The sequence below is a fragment of the Gavia stellata genome, chromosome Z, assembly GCF_030936135.1.
Source record: "Gavia stellata isolate bGavSte3 chromosome Z, bGavSte3.hap2, whole genome shotgun sequence".
NCBI classification, from domain to species: domain Eukaryota; kingdom Metazoa; phylum Chordata; class Aves; order Gaviiformes; family Gaviidae; genus Gavia; species Gavia stellata.
Genome location: NC_082637.1, coordinates 73142134 through 73163698, shown reverse-complemented (window position 1 = coordinate 73163698; position 21565 = coordinate 73142134). Strand labels below are relative to the sequence as shown.

The 21565-nt window shown below is 47.1% G+C and overlaps 1 protein-coding gene across 1 annotated transcript; it reads right to left on the bottom strand.

Annotated features, from left to right (window-relative positions):
• Positions 1-426: 426 nt before the first annotated feature.
• CORO2A (coronin 2A) lies at positions 427-20974 on the bottom strand. The gene is made up of 11 exons (XM_059833471.1): positions 20774-20974; positions 15538-15654; positions 10669-10818; positions 9938-10117; positions 9157-9273; positions 7306-7410; positions 6865-6961; positions 3749-3861; positions 2539-2629; positions 1969-2240; positions 427-558 (listed from the first exon to the last, which is right to left on the bottom strand). The coding sequence occupies exons 1-11, from the start codon at positions 20972-20974 to the stop codon at positions 427-429; spliced, it is 1575 nt and encodes a 524-aa protein (XP_059689454.1).
• Positions 20975-21565: the final 591 nt, after the last annotated feature.

Below are 21565 nucleotides of genomic sequence, written 5' to 3'. Positions count from 1 at the left end.
GGCAGGAAGGCAGTGGCCACAGGAGCTACACTGCTGGGTCCGGGGGTGGGAAAAGAAGCTGGCAGCTGCCTTCAGTATCCCATCCTCATGTTATGTGGAGAGGCAGCAGAACATGTTGTTCCTAGAGCTTTACAGGTAGCTTCTCCTGGATCAGAAGAGCAAGATTTTCCAAAGTCTCTCACTAGCATTAATGCACGAGGTTCTGACATGAGTGAGCGGGCAAGCAAGGGGAGCCTGAAGAAGCGCAGCAAGTCCATCAATAACTGCCTGGTGATGGTTAGGGAAATGTGACCACCACAAGCCAGGGAAGTCCATGCTGCCTGAAGCATCAATTTTTCCCCCAGCAAAAACCCTAGGAGGACTTATCCACAGGAACTGGAGTCTGCTCCAGCTGCCAGGGGTGCAAAGAGCTGCAGGCCAGCACCCTCAGTAACTGCCTGTGTCCGTGCAGAGGTTTCTGAGCTCCAGCTCCAGCTGTTTAATTTGGACATCTCTCTGGATTACCACCTCACGTAGTCTACGGATTTCTTCCTGTTGCCGGTAAAACATCTGCAAAAGCTGTAAGAAAAGTCACATTTTACTTCCTTTTCACTAAGAAAACGTAGATTTAACCTGTCAAATGCCACCAGTGCTTTCACATCACTTCTGAGAGAAACAGCATCTAAGAAGGAGGCCTTCAACCAACAGACTGAACATCAGCAGTGCTCCTGCTCTCCACTAGCCTGAGCTATGAGTGCAGGTGTTTCTCAGCACCATTTAGTTATGCTACATCTGCTTAATTCAATGGAAAAGATCAGAAAAAATAACCTTCATACCACTGATCACTCAAAGAGAGCCTAGACACAGAGTATTTGGACTCTAAATTCCTGGATCTGCCACATGTCCTACTCTGACCTTGGGCAAGTCCTTTTACTTCTCTTCTTTTTTCCTGTTGGTCACGCTCTGTCCTCTCCAGCTGGGACTAGCATGCCCTTTCACTGTGCACACAGCAGAGCATCCAGCTCTGCAAGGGCTGCTTCTGTAACCTTGGGGCACCAGCTCAGACACATGCAGAAGAATATCCTATTTCACACCACAGGGAAATTCCAGCAGTGGAAATTCCTACCCCATCAAACTGCAGACGCTAAAATCTTGCAGAGCTGAAAAGGGGACCTGAGCACGGCTATGGGAAGGAAATCCTTCCAGGGTTCCTAAAAGCAAACAAACTGCATGTACTCGAAAATGTCCCTGAGCTGCCAATGACAGGGAGCTTGCAAATCACCACAGTGATCTACCACTGTACAAGCTTTGGCTATTACACAGGGAGGGGGTTGGCCATGGCTGAAGACAGATCATGGAACTGCCAGGACCTTTTCTGCAGCCATTCCCAGGAGCAGGCTGTGAATAGCAGCCAGCCTCAATGGCACTGTCCTGCCAAGTTGTCCCCCCAGCGGGGAGCTGCTGAGGCAGGGACAGAGCCAGCCCCTTTCCCGTGTCAGAGTCCACAGTACAGTTAGGCACTTAAGGCTCAATGGATGCGCCATGGGCCAAGGGAGCAGGGTACACCCACTCCTTCCACAGGCATCCCTGCTGCCTTATGGGGCGCTCTGAGTGTGGCTCTCATAGAAGGGTTACACTGCATAAACCCCCTTCTCTCCTCCAGAACCTGCAGGTCACAAGGACCTCCTTGTCCCCAGCCAGTCACCAAGCAGGCCTGTGCCGTAACAATGCCTAAGAAGTGGGAATACTGATTGTTCCCTCCTTTCCAGACCCCCTCAGCTGGGGTGCTGCTGGGCCACATTTCTGCTTCCCGTGCGGCAGCCAGGGCATGCAGAGCTTCTGCCCCCACAAAGAATGAAGAGCTCTCACTGGCCCAGGTCTGCAAAATAAACCCTCCCTGGATTCTGTCACCTTGTAAACAGCATCCTTTTGCCAGGTGACTCTGGGCTTCCTCCCACAGCCCCAACCCTTCATCCCAGACATTCACACCTCATTTTCAGTTTTTGGTGGTGGACACTCAAATATGTCGAAGCCATTAGAGAGGCACACTTGCTCATTTTTCGGCAATTTCTCCTCCACTTTCAGTTGTTTTCTGCTGTCTTCAATCTCACTTGGCTTCTGCGTGTCCTCCAGTGGCATCCTTCCTCCCCGACCCTGGTGCGGGCTCGGGTCAGTTGTTTTCATGAGTGGCTCTGGCTCAGAAAACTGTGGTAAGGAATTCACAGCTCCAGCACCTGGTCTCAGGGATACCAAGAGAGGCCCTAGGAAGGGAGGCAGGTGACAGGTTAGCACTCACAAACCACACTCAAAAGTCAGCTGTAAGCAATTCATTCAAACAACCTGCAGGGATAAATATGGAGGCACTTGAGTGGAGCGGCTTCTAGAGTTCGCAGTGGTGAATATTTTAGCCACCAAATTATTTTAGCTTACAGCCATATTTGTTACATCTCTCCTTTTCCTCCCTTCCTCTTTCTCTGGCAGTTAACAGGCCAGAGAGCCAGCGGCAGCTTACCCAAGCCCTGGGGAGCTGAAGGGCTGGGGAGCTCTCCATGTGCTGACCTTTGTTAACTCCGTTCAGCCACTCTTGTGCTGTCAGCGCTGGCTGGGCTCCTGTGGTCAAGGGGTAGATGTCTTCCTGGTATGACTCCGACTGCAAGCAAACAAAAGTCCAGAGTCACTATGTCAGTGAGGATTTGGCTTACAGGGACCATACTGGATTGTGGTGGAGAAAGAAGTTTGTTCCACCTCAGCACAGGGAGTGCCATGAGCACTCACCGTCATGGACATAAAATCTTCTCACCTGCCCTGAGCCTCTCTCCTCCTCACCCAACTCAGAATAATTCTATCTGAAGGCCTGTTTTAATTCCTGCCAGTAAGGTCTTTACATATCCAGACAACAGACTGGGGGAGGTTGGTGACACATGCTAACCCAACTGTCATGAACTCAGCATTCCTGAGGATGAAGAAGTGGATACGAAGGATGGATACAAGTTACAAACCATCGGCTGATCATCAGCTGACAGAAATTGGCCAAGGATATAATATTGGAGTAATATGCCTGATTGGTAATTGCAATGAGCATTAGCTCTGCTGCCTCTCTGAATTCAAGGCACTCATATATTCCAATGTTTCTGGAAGTACAGTGCACAGTGCTGACATTTCTGATGTACCTTTGCTTACACACTCATATGGGAGCTACCTTGGCTAGCTACAGATTCATGACCTGGGTCATTCTCTAGCCACACCAGCTCTGAGACTTACTTCTACATCGCTGTCAGTGCAACGAGTTGTGTCTTACGTGCTGCAGAACACAACTGCACTCACTGGCTAGAGACCTGGGAGTCTGTTATTCCCTTTTTCCCAGGGTGATTCTTCTTCCTTCCACAAGGAGATTTTCATGTCACACAACATCATCCCCAATCCCTCTCTCTTTTGTCATTATGTCAAACAGATGCCACCAACTGAGGGAGTTTACAGCCAGCTAGTCGACCTGACAGTCAGAGAGACCCCTTGTTGCACCCAAGCTCACAGATCGGTGAGCATGTCTTAGAAAGTTAGCCATTACACAGAGACTTAATTCCTGAGTTACCCAGCCAGGGTTTGTTGGCAGGGCTGCCCCACAAACTGACCATCTTTGTCCCCAGACCAGGAGAGAGAAAATCCCTTGTTCTACCTACTCTCCTGCCCCTGAGAGTCACAGAGAGGAGGCACTGCCATCTTTTTCACTGACAATTGTTCCAGATGTGAACATGACCTGAGGTTAACTTACCCGCCGAGGCACAATCATGGAGATGGGCTCGATCAGGCTTTTAGTTGGGATCAGTTTGTAGAAACGGAAAATCTCACAAGCTGACACTTCAAGGCCTCTCTTTGGCATCATTCCTGGTGGGATAGCATGAAACAAATAGGGTATAAATCTCATTAGGAAAGTTAATGTCATCTGCCATGCAAAAAGGGTCACCAAACAACAAAAGAAGTCAACAGCATTAGCTCCACAGCAGCACGGTCTGAAATCTGCACCTAAAACTGGCTCAATGGCACAAATGACAAGACTAAATAATTTTTTTTCTGTCAGACCACAGAGTTACACACAGGGTCTGTGGTTTTCGTGCTAAGCCTCCTTGCTCCTTATTCATTCTCATGAGCTGTAGAGTGACCAGGACTGAGCAGAACTGGCAGGTGATGCCACAGTATTTGACTATTAGGATTCCCAGAAATGGATTTCAAGGACACCTAAACAACACCAGTATAGCTATATCGGTCAGGCTGAAAGCCCTTCCAGCCCAGTATCCTCCCCGCAACACTGTCCCAAAGCAGAATGGAATACAAGAAGACTGTGAACATCTACACTGCCAGACAGCACCATTTGTGTTTCAGGGACTGGCTAAACCACACAAGGTCTCTAAGTACCTGGTAATCTCAGTGGATTTCTCTCCCATGAGCTTGTACAGTCCAAAGCCTACAACCATGTCAATTCCCTTAACAAAAGAGATTGCCTCTCCATGTAGACCTTTCTTCGTGGTGTCCTACAGAAGCTTTGTTTTCTACTAATACCAAATGACTTCATTAAACAGTAAATTCTATGTGAAGGACTGTTGCTCCTTATATTATGCATTCATCTAAATGCAAATCTACACTCCACCTCTCTACATTGTACTTTGTTTTGGCAATATCGGGAAATAAGCTTTTGTACAATAACCTTAGAAGTATGTTTGATCAGCAGAACAGATCAGGTTAGGGTAGTAGATTTGATTCACTCAGGCCTTTTAAAAACACTTGTACACTTTCTTTTCATGGAATGATTTTTAAAGAGACTATGACAACATAAAATCAGGATGCTGTACATTGGAAGGATTATAAAAGCTAAATAATGGAGAGATCTTCCAGTTAAGTTTTAAATAATTTCACAGAATCATTAAGGTTGGAAAAGACCTATAAGATCATCAAGTCCAACCATTTACCCAACACCACCATGCCCAATAAACAATGTCCCGAAGTGCCACATCTACACGTTTTTTGAACACCTCCAGTGATGGTGACTCCACCACCTCTCTGGGCAGCCTGTTCCAATGCTTCACCACTCTCTCAGTAAAGAAATTTTTCCTAATACCCAGCCTGAACCTCTCCTGGCGCAACTTGAGGCCATCTCCTCTTGTCCTATCACCTGTCACTTGGGAGAAGAGACCAACACCCACCTCTCTGCAATCCCCTTTCAGGTAGTTGTGGAGAGCAGTAAGGTCTCCCCTCAGCCTCCTCTTCTCCAGACTGAACAACCCCAGCTCCCTCAGCCACTCCTCATAAGACTTGTGCTCCAGACACCTCACCAGCTTTGTCGCCCTTCTCTGGACACGCTCCAGCACCTCAATACCCTTCTTGTAGTGAGGGGCCCAAAACTGAACACAGTAGTCAAGGTGTGGCCTCACCAGTGCTGAGTACAGGGGCACGATCACCTCCCTACTCCTGCTGACCACACTGTTTCTGATACAGGCCAGGATGCCGTTGGCCTTCTTGGCCACCTGGGCACACTGCTGGCTCATCTTCAGCCGGCTGTCAACCAGCACCCCCAGGTCCTTTTCTGCAGGGCAGCTTTCCAGCCACTCGTCCCCAAGCCTGTAGCGTTGCATGGGGTTGTTGCGACCAAAGTGCAGAACCCGGCACTTGGCCTTATAAACCTCATAGAATTGGCTGCAGCGCATCGATCCAGCCTGTCCAGATTCCTCTGCAGAGCCTTCCTACCCTCGAGCAGATCAACACTCCCGCCCAACTTGGTGTCGTCTGCAAACTTGCTGAGGGTGCACTCAATCCCCTCGTCCGGATCATTGATAAAGATATTAAACAAGACCGGCCCCAAAACTGAGCCCTGGGGGACTCCACTTGTGACCGGCCGCCAACTGGATTTCACTCCATTCACCAAGACTCTCTGGGCTTTGCCGCCCAGCCAGTTTTTTACCCAGTGAAGAATGCACCTGTCTAAGCCACAAGCCACCAGTTTCTCCAGGAGAATGCTGTGGGAGACAGTGTCAAAGGCTTTCCTAAAGTCCAGGTAGACAACATCAACAGCCTTGCCCTCATTTATTCCTTTCCAATAACAGTTTTTTGAAGAGATCTGCAGGCACAAAATCCAGTGCTGCTAAATATTTGTACCAATGTCCTGGAAGAATAGGAGTGTCCACAGGTAGTGTGGAGGGGTGGCAAATGGTCCTAAAAACATGTCAGTCTATAGAGAAATATGGCTTACAGGGTAGACTGGAGAAAGTTCAAGAAAGGCCTACCAATAGAGTCTGAGGGCTGAAAGCCAAATCCTGTAGCTTGAATGATTTAGACAGTGGGTAGTATGTGGACAGGTTAATAAGCAAGGGTCGCCCATGGAGGAGAGGTGACCTAATCACAGTAGGTCTATCTCTAAATGGGAAATGCCAGTACAGCAGAAGGTAGCGAAGCAATAATAGTGAAGGCATTAAGAGGTGGAGCACCATTACCAGAGAAATCACAGAGTGGAAACAATATCAACAGAGTTCGATGCCACAAATCTTGGAGCAGATTCACAAAGGGCAATGAGCATCCTCCACCTTTAAATCCAGACTATCGTCCCTTCCACCTTGACCAGATATGTGAGAGGGGATGCAGCAGTGCCTGGTAAAACTGCCCAGCCCATGCTTTACTGGTCAGAAGGGACCCCTCTAAGCTGTGACCCTGTAATACTACCTGTGACATATATGTGAACTGGGCCAAGCTGACTGTTGTGTACATGTAAAACTGCATGGAGGCTGGAGTCTGACCCACTCTCATTTCTAAATGATATTTTGGATAGTCCTGGACTCTGACAGCCTCTAAAACAAAGAAGCCACCATCCTCTTGTAACGTTAGACATACACTGCCACTCACCAATTCCCTTCTGTGGTAAATGAGAACGATATTCCATCAAGTAGTTCAGGTATGGTTTCTCAGGGCTTATCTCATAGTACCGTATATTTCCATCACCCTAAAACCAAAGAAAATTAACATAAGCCAGGCTCTGCTGTTCAGCATGAGGGTCTGAGAAGAACGCCTAGCCCCAGAAGCCATGCAGGGTCAAGAATGAACCAAATATTTACCCCTGAATGTGGGAAGGTTAGGGGTCTGCAGTGTACCTCCCCACAGTAAACATGGTACGTCTGCAGTGGCAAATGTGGCCCGATGCCGCAGCGCCCTCAGGCCCCATCCCATCAGCCTATATCCTTAGGTTAACATGCTTCAGGAGCATTCATCTTTGACTTCAGACTGATGCAATACAGGCCAGGAGAAGAATCAGACAGGCCAGCGTTTGCTGACATGGAAAGCACTTACCTTTCCCACAACGTAAAGCATGTGCGTGTCTGAGTCGTAGAAGGGAAACAGAAGTCCTGAGGAGCCATCCAGATCCTCCTCCAGTAAAGGCACAGAAAGGTCATTCTGGGCAGGACACAGGAAAAACAAACAGCTGCGATCACCTCTCAGTCACCTCAAGTCAGGGACACCTTACCTGAACCCCACCTGGCAGCAGCATGTAAGCGCAGCTCTATAATGATCCTAGGCCACGGTCAGCTGCCCTGAGCAGAGGGCCATGCACAGACTTCTTCAAAGTTCTACAGGTGGGAAATGGGTGCTCTGTCCCTGGCTCTTGACTGAGTACAGCACTGCAGGACATCAATTCCTACCACTAGAACATCTCAGGTACCTGATGACAGGTAGATACGATAAGAAACACTGCTTGCTTCTATGTGGGTCGCCAGACTCAGGGAGATGGAGGGGCCTTTAGGGCATGTCTGCATTGCACACCTAATTACTCATGTTCCCTTACTATCTCTAGTCAAGGCAATACCTCCACAATAGTGCACCACCCACCACAAGAACAGTCGACATCAGCCAAGCACTCTCCACACTGCACAGTGGGAAGGTGCCCATTGCAAGGGCAAAAGCTCCCATTGGCCTTTTGCAGGTAAGCCATGTAGGAGGACATACCACATCACTCCTGACACAAGGCTGGCATGTCTTATGCAAAGCTATCCCTGCACTGCTGACGGGACCAATGTCAGGAGGTCCAGCAGGGCAGAGTATGGAGTCTCATGGCTGCCATTGTGGTCATTGTCACATAAATATGTATTTAGCTTAGGGTTAGTACATACTTTGTCCTGCAGAACTGCCTAGCTGCAGGCTTCAGGAAGCCAAAGTTTCTGTTTAGATGTGATGATGGCATGGGTGGGTGTGGACCTCAGAAAGATGCCTGTTGGGCAGGTCCTGTGCCAATGCCTGTCCCTAAGGAGGCTGCACATACCTGGCCTCACAGGCCTTCCCACTGTGTTCTTGAACTAAGTGTGGCCAGCTCATCCAGCAGCTCTGAAGGCAGTGAAACCCTGGTGTAAGACCCATGGTGTGTCAGAGCACTGCTCAGCTTTGTGGAAAGCCTTCAGACAGCAGCACAGTGCTTTGCCTCTCACATATGCAAAGAAGCCATGTCCAAACATAGCCAAATGGCAAATGGCAAAGACCTGGTCTACCAGCTTTGTCTGTTACAAAGGGTGACAGTACAAGAAAGAGGCAGAATATTGTGCTGCAAGGTGGTTGACATGGAGGGACAAAGTGAGATGCTGACAAAGAAAAAGCATCTTACTGCATATGAGAGGGGTAGAGGAGAGCAGGGTTTTGTAAGGCTAACAGCCATCATGATAGGAGGTCATGTCTTAGAAGTGACCAACAAGTGCTACCTCAATAGTCTATTGTCAGGAATCACCAGAAATCAAAAACACCCCACATGTTTTTCTCCATTGAGGGCTTCACCTGAGTAGGCTGTGTCTAGAGCTCATGTCTCTTTCCAGTATCAGTAACAATTTGCCATTATGACCAGTAAGAGCTGCTTTTAAGTCAGCGGCACAGTGACCACCCAAAGGTCTTTCAAATTATTTCTTCCTGTAGTGGGCAGAGCATTCTCTTTGTTCTGGTGGATTTCTATGCTAAAAGCTTTGAGAGCTTCTTCAGAAACTCATACTCAGTTAACAGTGTCATAGCAGTAAGATGTATCACCTATTATGAATTTGACAGATCACTTCTGAATTACTGTTATAAACCAATTATTGGGTATTTGGCAGGTGGAAAAGTTAAAGTGACAGCAAAAGAGAGAAAACTGAAGCTGGTACGGTTAAGATTGCTCGTCCAACTCACTTGATCCCATAATGCAATTTGCCTATTATTCCACCGAGATGTTCCAGTAGAGAACAGCTTTTTCATGTTTCCAAGGAACAAGACTTTATTGACTCTGTGAGACTTGTAGCTGGCTTCCTATAGGAAGAGAAAGGACACTGCGTGAGTAAGAGACACCACCTCTCAGTGGCTACATTTCATGTTACATGAGACCTCTGATTCAGCCACATGTGAAAGATCTCCTCACCCTGGCTGAACTACCGTGAGCAGGAGAAAGGTGGCCTAAACTCTTCAGGGCCATTCCCAAAAGCCCAAGCCATCTCTCTAACTATTGATTCACGTATTTGCAAGAGGGCAATCACTATTAGTTGTAGGCAGGACTTCCTGTGTACATAGATCTGTGCAAATACCTATGAAACGCAGTCAGCTTCACTTTACCAATGGATGCAAAGTACAGGCAACCCTGGCAGTGGGATAAATGTACACTAGCATCCACCTGTCCAGCTGATCTCTACAAGCCCTCCCAAGGCGTCCCACAGAGGACTGCAGGAGGGAGCTATGAAAACAGTGCAGTTCAGGAAGCATTTCAGGGAGCAAGGACCATGGTAGCAAGATGCAGAAACCCTGTTTTCAACAATGACAGCAAGCGTTCCATTAAAAGTAGAAGGCAATAGCACCATCTGGTGCCTTGGACAACGTGGGGCACAGATGCGTCTTCTTTAATGGCAATGACTCTACCCAGAAGAGGAAACACTCCAAGGGGTGAGATCAGCTTTACCACAAACCTCTGAACCCAACCTACTTGTAGGACTGTTCCTGTACGAGGGTCTATCAGACGTATCTTTCTGTCCCTGCAGGCTGTGGCAAGAAGACTGCCATCTGTGTTGAACGACATGGAGAGGACCACATCTTTGTGAGCGTCGAGGATCTTCACCGGGTTTGAGATGACAGCCTCCTTGGTGTCAAGGTTCCAGATCATTATCTGGAGCAAAAGAACAAAAAATCAGCCCTTTGCTGCCTGACCAATTGGGGACTTTGTGTATCCTATTCACTTCTTTCTCTCTTCTCTACATGTATAGGTCTTACCATCATAAGTGGTTGTTCTCCAACATTTAAAATAATTCCTGGTACTTACAGCAATATATCAGGGACACAGCGTCTGCTCAGAATGTCTAATATTCTAATTTCCTTTGGAACCACATTTTAAACATAAAAATTGCCAGTATCAGTGCAGATATTTGCACTAGCACAAGAATGAAGCCAAACAAAAGTGCATGGCATTGCATATTGTGTCCAATCCAGTAAAGGAGAAGGGCAGAGTACACTGAAGTTCATCAGAAGACTGGAAAATTTGCAAGTCCTTTTGAACTTGTAGCAATATCCTTTTGCCTTTGGGGTCACCAGGGAATGTCCCCCTGAAGAAGGCTTCTGAGCTCTTTAGTATTATCTTACAGCTTAAAATTAAAGCAAATTTCAAAACACCCTGCCAAACAGGGTGTCCCAGAAGGATTGCTCCATGGACAACAGACCCACCTTGTAGTCATAGCCGGAGCTGAAGAGGATGTTATTAGCAGTGGGATGCCATTCAATGAGGCCCACTCTTCGAACATGCCCAAGAAGTTCCTTCTTCGGACTGGTAATGTTTCTTGTTAGCAAGTGCTTGGGGATGTCCCAGATTTTAACCTGAATGGCACATGATGGGTCTTCGTGAGATTCCTAAGTAAGGAGCTAATTTGGAACTTACCAATGACTATTACTCCCTTTGTATTATTATTCTCTTGGTAGTGAATAGGAATGGTCCTGGCTTTATTGACTGCAGGTCCTTTAAATTAGTACCTTTACTTTTCTGTGGGCCTGGAGAATCATCTGTACCCTCTCTCTTTAGCCAGCAGTTCTACCATTTTGTTTTAAATTGGCAATCCAACCCTTACACCTGGCTAAGCTGTTAGCACAATTACAAAAAGTTATTCCCACAGATCTTGCAGACCTTGCCTCCTAACAAACTTTGAGCAGGAACAAGTAAATCTGAAATAAGCTTCAGCAAAGAGTCCCAGGAGATATTGATTGATAGTGATTGATCCAAGCAGTCATCCACTCAATGCTACCTGGTAAAAGAGCTGAGAACTCCCCTGGTTAGATGACAGCTACAGTACTGTTTGTCCCATAAAAACGGCACCAGTGTTGAACGCTTTGCAAATGTCACAGCCATTTGTCAAAGTACACAGAAGCACATCCAGGTGGCCACATGGTAGGTGCCCTGAGCAGAGAGACTGGGCAGCACCGCACTGAACTGAATCAACACTGGTAGTGTGCTGTCTCATAATAGGTCTACACGCAGCCTTGGGTTCTTCTAGAAGGATGCTGCATGAAGACAAAAGTCTTCTGTCCTTCTGGGGTTGAAGAAGACAGTAGAGGCAACATGCAAAAGGGGCTGAACCTATGCAGGTAAAACAAGAGAGTCTTTCTCACACTAATCCTAGAAGCATAAGTATTTAGGATGCTAACAGATGATTAAACTTCTGGCTCAATGAAAATTACTATGCTTGTCATAATTTTTCTAGGACTTAGCCTGAAGCAAAAGGAAAATGCTTTTTGAAGCAGACAGTTCGTGGAAATTAGCCACACCTGCCTGAGTCTCCCACTGTTTGGCTGATGAAGATCACACCTTTCTAAGCCAAAGAAGGAGAGACACAAATTCTGTGACCTGCTGGGAAAGATCATGAGCACCCTTCTCAATGGTGTTTATCCCTAAGGAATCAAGCCCATCAGAAACCTAAGGACTGTGGGGCCCAGTAGCCTCCAGATAAACTTCTACAGTGGTAAGAGAAAGCATCACACTCTACAGCTTCAACAGCTACCACTAAAGGAATGGGCCTGAGAGAGTAAGAAAGGTTGTGTTCACACTGAGAACTGCCTAGAATGAACCATTCACTCCCCATGCTATGAAATGCTTGGTGGTAAACACGCGGAAAAGCCCCTGGCTGCAATCACAGGATGCATTAAATGGCAGAAATTGCCAGTGCTTAGTGTACAGAAGAAGCAGAAGCAGCCAGACGTGCCAGGCCAAGCAGGAACAATCCATGAGCAGTCTACTCTGCTGCATCTTGAAGAAAACCTGACAAAGCAAAGTAAAAGGCACAGAGTTGCCCCTCTAACCACAGAGGAGAAGATCTTCAGCAAGCTGAATTCATACATACCTGATGATTTGCCAAAAGGAACAGAAACGGTAAGAGGATAAGCCCTCTCCCCATACTGTCCAACTCTCAGCCACTGGCCACTTGCATTGGCCTCAGTCCTAAGCCTGCCTGAAGCAGCAGTGGGTACTGGAAAGGGCACTGGGTGTTCACAGAGACTATCCATCCCCTCCCGTGCCCAGAAGTACCACTCTACATGCGTCGGCTACACGCCACAAAAAATAGCTGTGGTACCACCAAGACGAGCTCCAGAAAGACTGGTTATTGGCCAAGAAACCTCTGAGGAATGTGGGTGATGGGAAATTTCCACTATCTTCACAGAAGCTTGTGGCTTTCCTCAAAAGTTTCACAGAGACCCAGCCCAGTAAGAGAAATCAGATGCATACTTGCACACAAGCCAGAACAGTGGTTTATACCAATGCTGAAAAATGGCAGAAAGCACCAGGCCCTCAACAACAGACTGCAAGAAAGGCTTTGGCTCTAATGTCCAACCCCGTGGAAGTTGTGGACACCTCTGGGACCCCAAAAACTTCCTCAGACTTCTCTCAGGACAGAGAAAGTCTTGCTGTGAAGGTGTCGCAACAGTATGTCCAATCTAAGCTCTCCAGTACAGGCCAGGACAAGTTAAGACAGACATTGACCCCATGGAGCGAATTCAACAGCAGCCACTGAGATGACGAGGGGACAGGAGCCCAGCAAATCTGAGGAGAGCTGGAAAGAAAAGAATTCATTCAGCCCAGGAGCAAGAAGGCAAAGGTGAGCTCTTCTGGCTGGCCTTCAACTACATTTCAGGAAGAGCCAAACTCATTGGAGGTGCACAAGAAAATCACCAAAGGCAATGGACACAAATGGCAATATAGGCACCCCCTGGAGATCAGAGGAGCCCTGTTTTCCCTAGAAGGTTACTCAACCCCTCAAGAATGGCCCAGTGAGGCCATGGGATGTGTAGCCTTGGAGATCTTCCCAACTCATCTGGACAAGGCTTGGAGCAACCTGATTCAACTGGCCTGCTTTGAGCAGGGCTTGGACTAAGTGACCTCCACAGGTCTAACTACCAGGTACCAAGAAAGCCAGTCACACTAAGAAACAGTCTGCTGTCCTCACTACTTAGCGGGGAGGGAAGAGGTGTGCCTACACTGTGTCACTGTGCAGGGTACCCCTAAGATCCCATTTCCTCGTGCCAGGATGATGATGGGAGGGTATATCAAAAAAGACAATATAGTCACAAACAGCAAGACTTCTTAGAACAACTTTTGGTGCTGAGACCAGTGACAAGCTCAGTGTTTCCGTTCCTTAGCCTGGAGAATGATCCAGTACCAAGTTTCAGTAGGGAATTGGAAAAGAAAGCTGACAGAGAGCAGTCCTTCTGCATAGACCCCTGCAGGGAAGTCTGCAGCATGCCCTGGCAGGGATGAAAGCTACCAACATCCTGGTCTGGAACAACAGGAAGATAGCCACTAGATCAAGGGAAGCGATTTTCGCCTTTACTCAGCAATCATTAAACAACAGCTAGAATACTGCATACAGTTTTGCACATCCCAGTGGAAGAAAGATGCTGATAAACTTGAGTGAGTCCAGTGGAGGCCACCAGGACGCTCAGGAGGCTGCAGCACTTGCCCTCTGAAGAGAAGCTGAGGGAGATGGCCTTGATCAGCCTGGAGAAGAGACAGCTTCAAGGCAAACTGATAGAAGCCTTCAATACTTACAAGATTACTAAGAAAATAGAGCCAGGCTCTGTCTTGAAGTGCAGGGTGGGAGGACAGGATACAGCGGTCACTAACTACACTGGGGAGGTTCTGACTACATACAAGGAAGAAAAACTCCCCATGGGAGCGGTGAAGAACAGGAACAGGTTGCCCAGAGAGGTGGTGAAATCTCCATCCTTGGAGGTTTTCAAGACCCAGCTCCACAGACCTGCACAGGAGGTGGGGGTAGAGACCACCCAAGCTCCCTTTCAACATGAATGGTTCTGTGATTCTGTAACTACAGCAGGAAGCTCTGAAGCTTGCCCTCATTCCTCATCTGAGACTCAAAAGAGAAGTCATGGTGGTGCCTTCCTGCCACAAGACCTTTCTGAGACAGGATGAAAACCTGGTGTACGGGTTCGAAGATAAAATAAAACCCTCATAGGCAGCCCAGAAATTGAACAAAGCCTTCAAAAAAGACATGAATATCCAAAGTAGCAAAGGCAAGTCACTAAACAGGAAGGAAAACTCAAAGAGCATAGATTCCCAGTTCAAGAGTGATTTTTGGCAGAGCTGAAACGGCGGAGGATGTGCACCAAGCCAGGGCTGGAGGAAATGACAAGGGAAACTTCCCTGATGCTGTGTGGCAGAGGGTGAATATACCCAGCGGGAGAAAACACATGTGGGATCTCTGGAAAAAAACACAGTAGTTAGTCAGATGTCCTCACTATCACAGAAGCCAACATCAAACCTTTGACAGGACATGGAAAGCAACCTTCCAGTAGATAGATATGGGCTAAACTGTCCCTTACAAATATGAATTGAATCTTTCAATTCCTAATAACTAGTCTGCACCTTCACTGAAGTAAAGTATGTGATGCATCTTGATTATACTAACTTCAACCAAACCACTTACTTTCTAAAACTTAAACCTGATGTGATGTATTCTATATTTTTTATAGGTTTGCATTAGCATGAACCTTTGCATCTCTGGAGTCTTTCTGTGGTTTCAGCAGGAAAATGCTCATTTCATGTATGCCTTTTGCAGAATAGTATGACGCAGATTCCTTAGCTGCCCCATAATTGATCCAGCATGACTTTACAGAGTAATTGAGTGCAGCAACAAGCTCAAATTTGCCCTGCAGGGAATTAATCTGAAATAGCAGATTATGTTGTGTTGAAGCTTTTATTCTGAAGTAAAGGAAGAGTTTCATAGGGATTAAACTTGAATAGTCATTCCATTTTAAATTCATAAACTGTTTTTCTCAGGCAAACACACCCAAAAAGATGCAAGCTCCCACAAACAGATCTTCCTCCTCACACTGATTTTGGTACATATCTGGAAGGAATCACACAGGTCTGACCTCAAGAGAAAGACAGGAATCTCACTCTTACCTGACTTTTTAATAAGTATATATATGCTTTCACATCTCATCCATGGGCCTTTTGGTTTCTTTTTTATTTCTTTCACCAAAAAGCACATTAGCCAGGTAATAACACAGAGTACAAGCTGGTAAACTTACTGTAGCATCTTCTGAACATGAAGCTATTACAAAGTCATTGAACGGGTTCCACTTGATGTCCAGAACATTCCCTTTGTGCCCACATATTTTGGGATAATGCGGGTCGAGCTTGCCTGTCTGGAAAAAACAAATATCATCACACCTAAGGTGAGCCATGGAGTTACAGGACATTTTCATGGAAGATCCAAGCCAGCTCCAGCAAGAAACCCCTTTCTGCTTGTTATGCTACAAATACCCTGGGTGCTCTCTATCTGTTGAGAATGGGGTTTTGCTGTCCCTGCAAGCCAAGTCTTCATGATACCACTGAAAAAAAAGTAAAGAAGTGCTCAGGTCTTCCTAAGTGCACACTGCTATCAAGAAATCTGTACACATGTAGCAATCAAGACTGATGAAGTTAGAAGACAGTATTTGGTTCAGACAACAGAACAAAACTTAGAGGGGAAACACTTACGAATGAGTTGAATCTTCCACATTTTTTAAAGATCTTGGGGACAAAAAAAACCCAGAATCTCTTTCAGAAGACATTTCTTATAAGCAGGAAAAAAAAATTGGTTTAGCTTTTATTTTTTAGCCTCATCAGCTAGCACTTATTTTTACGCAAAAAGACATTTGTGACACAAATTACAAATGCAGTTGTGGCATCCTTACTGGTAAAAATCCTGCACAAAGTGCACTAAGGAGTATTGAGGGCCTTGTGCCACATGGGGGCTGTGCTGCATCAGGATAAACACATACTGCAGACACAGTCTGCTACAAAGTCAAGTCAGTATATTTATTATGTGCTAGGAGGGGTGCTGGGGAATTTATTAACATTGGAGCAGCACTTGCTTCTCCTTGTCAGGAGCAGGAGAAGTATGGGGAGCTCCAGGAACCACCTTGCATCCCAGACATTTGTCCAAGAGCAAAGGTCAGCCACCTCAGGAGAAAGACATGGTGGCAACCTGGTGATGCTTACCTGCTTACTTTTATTCCACTTGGAAGAATCATAAATCAGAATTAATGCAAATGCGTGCTCTCCTGGAAAGCAGACACTTCTGTTGGTGTACTCCCTGCACCTCTCCAGAGGTGGGCCTTATGAGTGCATAGCAGAGGGGAATCAGTGCTGGCCCTAACCTGGATGTGGCTAGGATGTCATTTTCCCAGCCTTGAAAATTGGTACCATTTTGAATGCAGAACAGGACATGATGTGTAACTATTCTGGCTTCACCAGAAAGTTTGTCACATAGACTGGTACTAACCTGCTTTAAATTGAACACCCAGAGGGCTTTGAAATGTAAAAAACTGCTTTTTTAGACTACAGTCTAAAACAATTCCCTTTTATAACAGCGACAATACAAAGTGACTTGGGAAGGCAGAAGAGAGATAAAAGGCCTTTAATAAGCAGCGTTCCCCCGCCCACGGTGTCCTTTTGCAGGCTTCAGGGCTTGGTTTCAAGCTGGCAACTCAATGGGCTGGGCAGCCAGCTCCACAGGGATCCATCCCTTGATCCCTATGGGAACCCTGTCCCTTCCCAGAGCTGGGTCCCTGTCTGCTCCCCACTCCATTTTGGAGACTCCCAGGCTGCTCTGAGCCCACTCTGCCTGCCACATGCTGCAAGGCTCTCCTACCCCCACACCCCCAGAAGGCTCAACTGGCCCTGGAAAAGGAGCCCTTGCTCTCCTGGCCACCAGTCCCACCTGCCCCAATGCAACCCTGCAGCCCTGGGACAGAGCAGGACCCACAACACGTGAACCCCCAGGCCAACAAATACATACGGCAGATAGGGCTGTTGGTCTCAGACACACATCTGCATGTGGAAGTAAAGCTCTTCATGTGCAGGGGAAATTTCATTCCACAGATCAAAAACTAATTCAGTAACTAGATGTGTTGTCATTTATGCAGAGGTACTTGACTTCCACAATTATTTACAGAGCTTGAAAATTAGTAATTTTTTAACCACGCACTTTCTAAACTCCCAGCATTTTTGAAAAGTAGCCAAACTCCGAGTTCCGTGACAAAAAACTCTTCTAGTGGGACAGCTGTTAAAATTCTCCCAGCAGGTTTGTACAGGGTAGATTACTGTGAGATGGGTCAGCCCCACTTCTCAGGTGTTCTCCAAAGGGCACTAACACACCTTGTCATCACATCATGACACAGCACTCGCATGGTGTCAGTTAGGTAAGGCCTGAGGGGTCATTACAGGATTCATTTCACAGTTCTTGCCCCCAGAGAGAAGGGAGCAGGGTTTGTGTCTAGGAGGTTTACACAACCACAGATATCCTCCCTTTCACATCTGGTTCTGACACATTGAAGGACTGGAGACTGCAAAGACTTGGACACAAATTTCTCCCCATCTCTCAGGACTTTGTTCTCATTTTGCTATCCCTTTGCTTTATGCTGCAAAGGAAGAGACAGATGCAGTCTCAGCCAAGTCTGGTCATCAGAGAAGGAAAAAGGCAGGCCTTCGTCTTTCAAAGCAAGGCCACAAAACTGCCCTCTGAGTCAAGATCCTTCCTCGGCATGCAGTGCATGCACTTCCCCAACACATCTGTGTCAGGCACCAATCTACACCCAGGCCACACTGTAGGAAAGCAGCTCATCTCCCAGTTACAGTCACTGACCCCATGTCTCCTTGGACTTGCAAGATTTGCAAAGGCATTCAGTCTGTTCTGGGCACCAGGCAGCAGCTGTGGCCACAGCCACTTCCCTCCCTGGTGAGATGTGCAGCCATTCCACCCAGCTGGCTTCAATGGCATATCTTCATGAGGACCTAACTCACACGTCTTACAACATAAGACCATTCCCCACGTGGTGGCAAATATTCAACTAATTCCTGTTCAGGTTGAATGCAAAGGCCTGCTGAAAGGAGGGTATCTATGGCAAAGAGCTCTTTCCCTGCATAACCCCTGCTGCTCCCAACCCCCCTTCACCCCCCAGGCTCTCAGAGAGGAAGAATGGTGCAGAAGGCAAGAAGTGGTATTTATTCAAGGAGACATGAGAGAGCTTGGTGTCCATGACTCAGCAGGAGAGGAGCACAACAAAGAAGGAAGGAGGCACAGTTAAATGGAGTGAGGTTGAGCCTGCATTCAAGTACATCCTGAGGCAGGCAGCCTCTCCAGTAGCACATGCAGAATGAACTCAAAAAAGCATCAGAGGGACAAGAGTAGCTTCCCAAGCAGGTTGTTCATCCTTCCTGGAAAGTGCAGCCTTGCCTGTCCTGGCTACCATCTCCCACTTCAGCTAAATGTGACATCCTGCTTCCTGTGCTTTTCCTCCACACTGTGGCATGCTCGGGATGTGGCTCCAGTCAAAAGTAACCAGGGATCAGCTGTCCATCGTGAGAGGGCAATACTGTCCTAGGCACATGTCTGCAGACCAGACTGCCTTTGGTGCCCTGGCAGCCGGGGGCACAAGCCAAGAGCCCAGTACGCAGTCTAGCATGGGTCACCACCGCAGGAGGAGGTGGCAGCCACAAATACCACCACCAGGAGTGCAAGTAGAAAGCTGCCATTTTTCACCAGGTGGCACCAGTTTGGAAGCGTATCATGAAAAAAAGTAACTGATATCGCAGCCCGCAGACTCAGGAAACCCTTTTCTGTGGGTGGCTGAAGCCGCTTTTCTGCCCCAGCATGGGTCAGGAACAGGTATTCAGAGAATGTCTCTATGAAGCGCAGAACGTACAGATCCTTTCCCTAATCCACCACCAAAGGTCAACTCTCAAGGGACTTCCTGAACTAGGGGACCTGCATCCGAACAAATACAGTTCATAAACTAACTCCTCTCCATAACTCCATCCTGTTTTGAACCCCTTAATTCTTCCAGGCTCGTCGGCATCCTGAGCAGTAAGCTCCACATCTGAACTGCAGAAGCATTCACATCTGCTGTAACGGTCTGCTCCCTGGTCTCCAGGATCCCCTTCACCACACAAATCAAAAAGAATTGCTACTTATGCTTCTTCCCCATCCTCTTCACAGTTTTATATATCTCGCTCATTTGTCTTTTTTCCCAGACTGATTGAGGCCTAACCCACAAAGTCTTTCCTCACATGAAAGCAATTTCACATTGTCATTGACGTACTTTAATTATCCTTTTCTGTATTTTCTAGTTCTGCCATGCCTTTGACTTCTGAAAGCAGTATTTCAAATCTGGGTGGAGTATCTGAGCAGGTGTTAAGAATGGAAGAATTGCTACTAAAGACTAGCCAAGCTAGGAAGAGGTGAGAAGACAAAAGAATTAATAGTAAGCAGTGAAAGCACCTTCAGCTTGTTTTACCAACTCTTTGAGAGCTCGGTCCCCCATGTCCCACAGTCACCAGCTGCCTGCTTATAGATGCAGCTCTGTGATAAAGACGAGTTCTTCAGCCTCAACAGATCACGGCTAAGGGTACAGAAGTGACTCAGTCAAGAAAAACAGGGTAGTGTTTAATTTTAGAAGGACCGTCTCTGAACAGCACCAGCAGTGAAGGAGCTGAATAAACAAAGTCCAGAAGGGCCAGGAACTGTGCTAGGTTCTTCAAGCATAGCCAGTTCACTTTCATCCTTAGCAAATACATATTGAAAAAGTGGCATTGCAATAACACCATTAATTAACTTTTAATTAAAGGCTGAACTTTTACCTTTCATCTGTTCTGCTCTGATTCCAGAGAGCTCATAATCTTATATTGAAGTTAAACCACATTAGTGCATGCCTAATTTTTCTGAAGCAATAAACAGCAGACAGCCAGCTTCTCCCTCTCATCAGATCCCTAAGTCATCAAAACCCATAAACATGGGATTTGTTTCTGAAAGGGAAGTTTTTACAGCATCAATGCTTGAAGCTTAAGAGCTTCATTGCCTGATAACTGTGTCTCCATTCTTTCACAAAGGAGAAGGTAGAGCAAAACATACTATATTCTCCTTTGGTCACAGCTGAAGCCATGCCACTAAAGCACCTTTCAGTTTGTGCCCTCTGTATCCACTAATTGCTTTTTTATTTGCAATTTCTCCTAGGAGATAAACATCTGAACAGCATAGTTCCTGCTGATTACACAAGGAAGGCAAATGAGATATGACAGAAAGGAAGATGTTAAAAAACTGCAAGCAATGATGTAAGACATGTAAGTACACACATCTCAGGAATCACCTGCCAGGGCATCTTTGCAATTTGGGCAACAGCATTAGCTGAATATCCTCTGTGCGATCTAGCTCCCTAGAAAGCCCAGCTCTCCTTCAGCCTCTCGACACACTCTCAAAAGTCAGCTCGCCGTGGCAGAGCTCACCTGGTGAATGGGAATGACGAGGAAGGCACCCCCGCCCGCGCACTCGGTCACCACTGCAATGAAGTGGGGGTTCACAGCGCAGAAGTGGTTGTCATGGACGTTGCGGGTGATGGGCACACAGTCGTAGCACTTCTCCTTGCTGGCGGCTTTGCCGTACACATGGCGGAACTTGGAGCTGCGGTACTGTGGGTGCCAAGACATCTGCAAGGGGACAAACACAACGCTCCGTGACATAAGGACCAGCTGTCCCGGCAAGGCTTGCAGACCCCCACTCCTCTCTCCCCAGCACAGGCTCACTCTCCCCATTTGGGTTCCTTGCACCAAGCCTCAAGCCAGCAAGCGGCAGCCACATTTGTCTCTCCTAGTCTTCACCGCTTTGGCATGACCTGCCTCTGTACCTGTTGCACATCTCTGATGGAGAGAGGAGAGTGCAGGGGAGAAAAGACAGCTCTCTCCATCACCAGCCAGCTGGGCTGTGCATGCACTAGCAGTCCTATCACTGGGGCAGGGCCACATGGCAGCAAGTTTAAGATGAGATGAACCCCAGTAGCACAGAGCTCAGGAACCATGAAAGATACAACATCTTGGTTGAGGAAAGCCTGAAAGATGATGAGTGAACGAGCCAGTCTGGATGCATGCTTCATTTAGCCCTCAGGTGGTTTAGGACCAAAAATTAGTTTAAATTTTGCTCACATGAAGGGAAAAAAGAGGTTTGACAGATCATAGGAATAGTTACCGTCAACTGTTGTTTTTTTTCCCACTGACAATGACGTTCTGCATGTCTGGTTTATA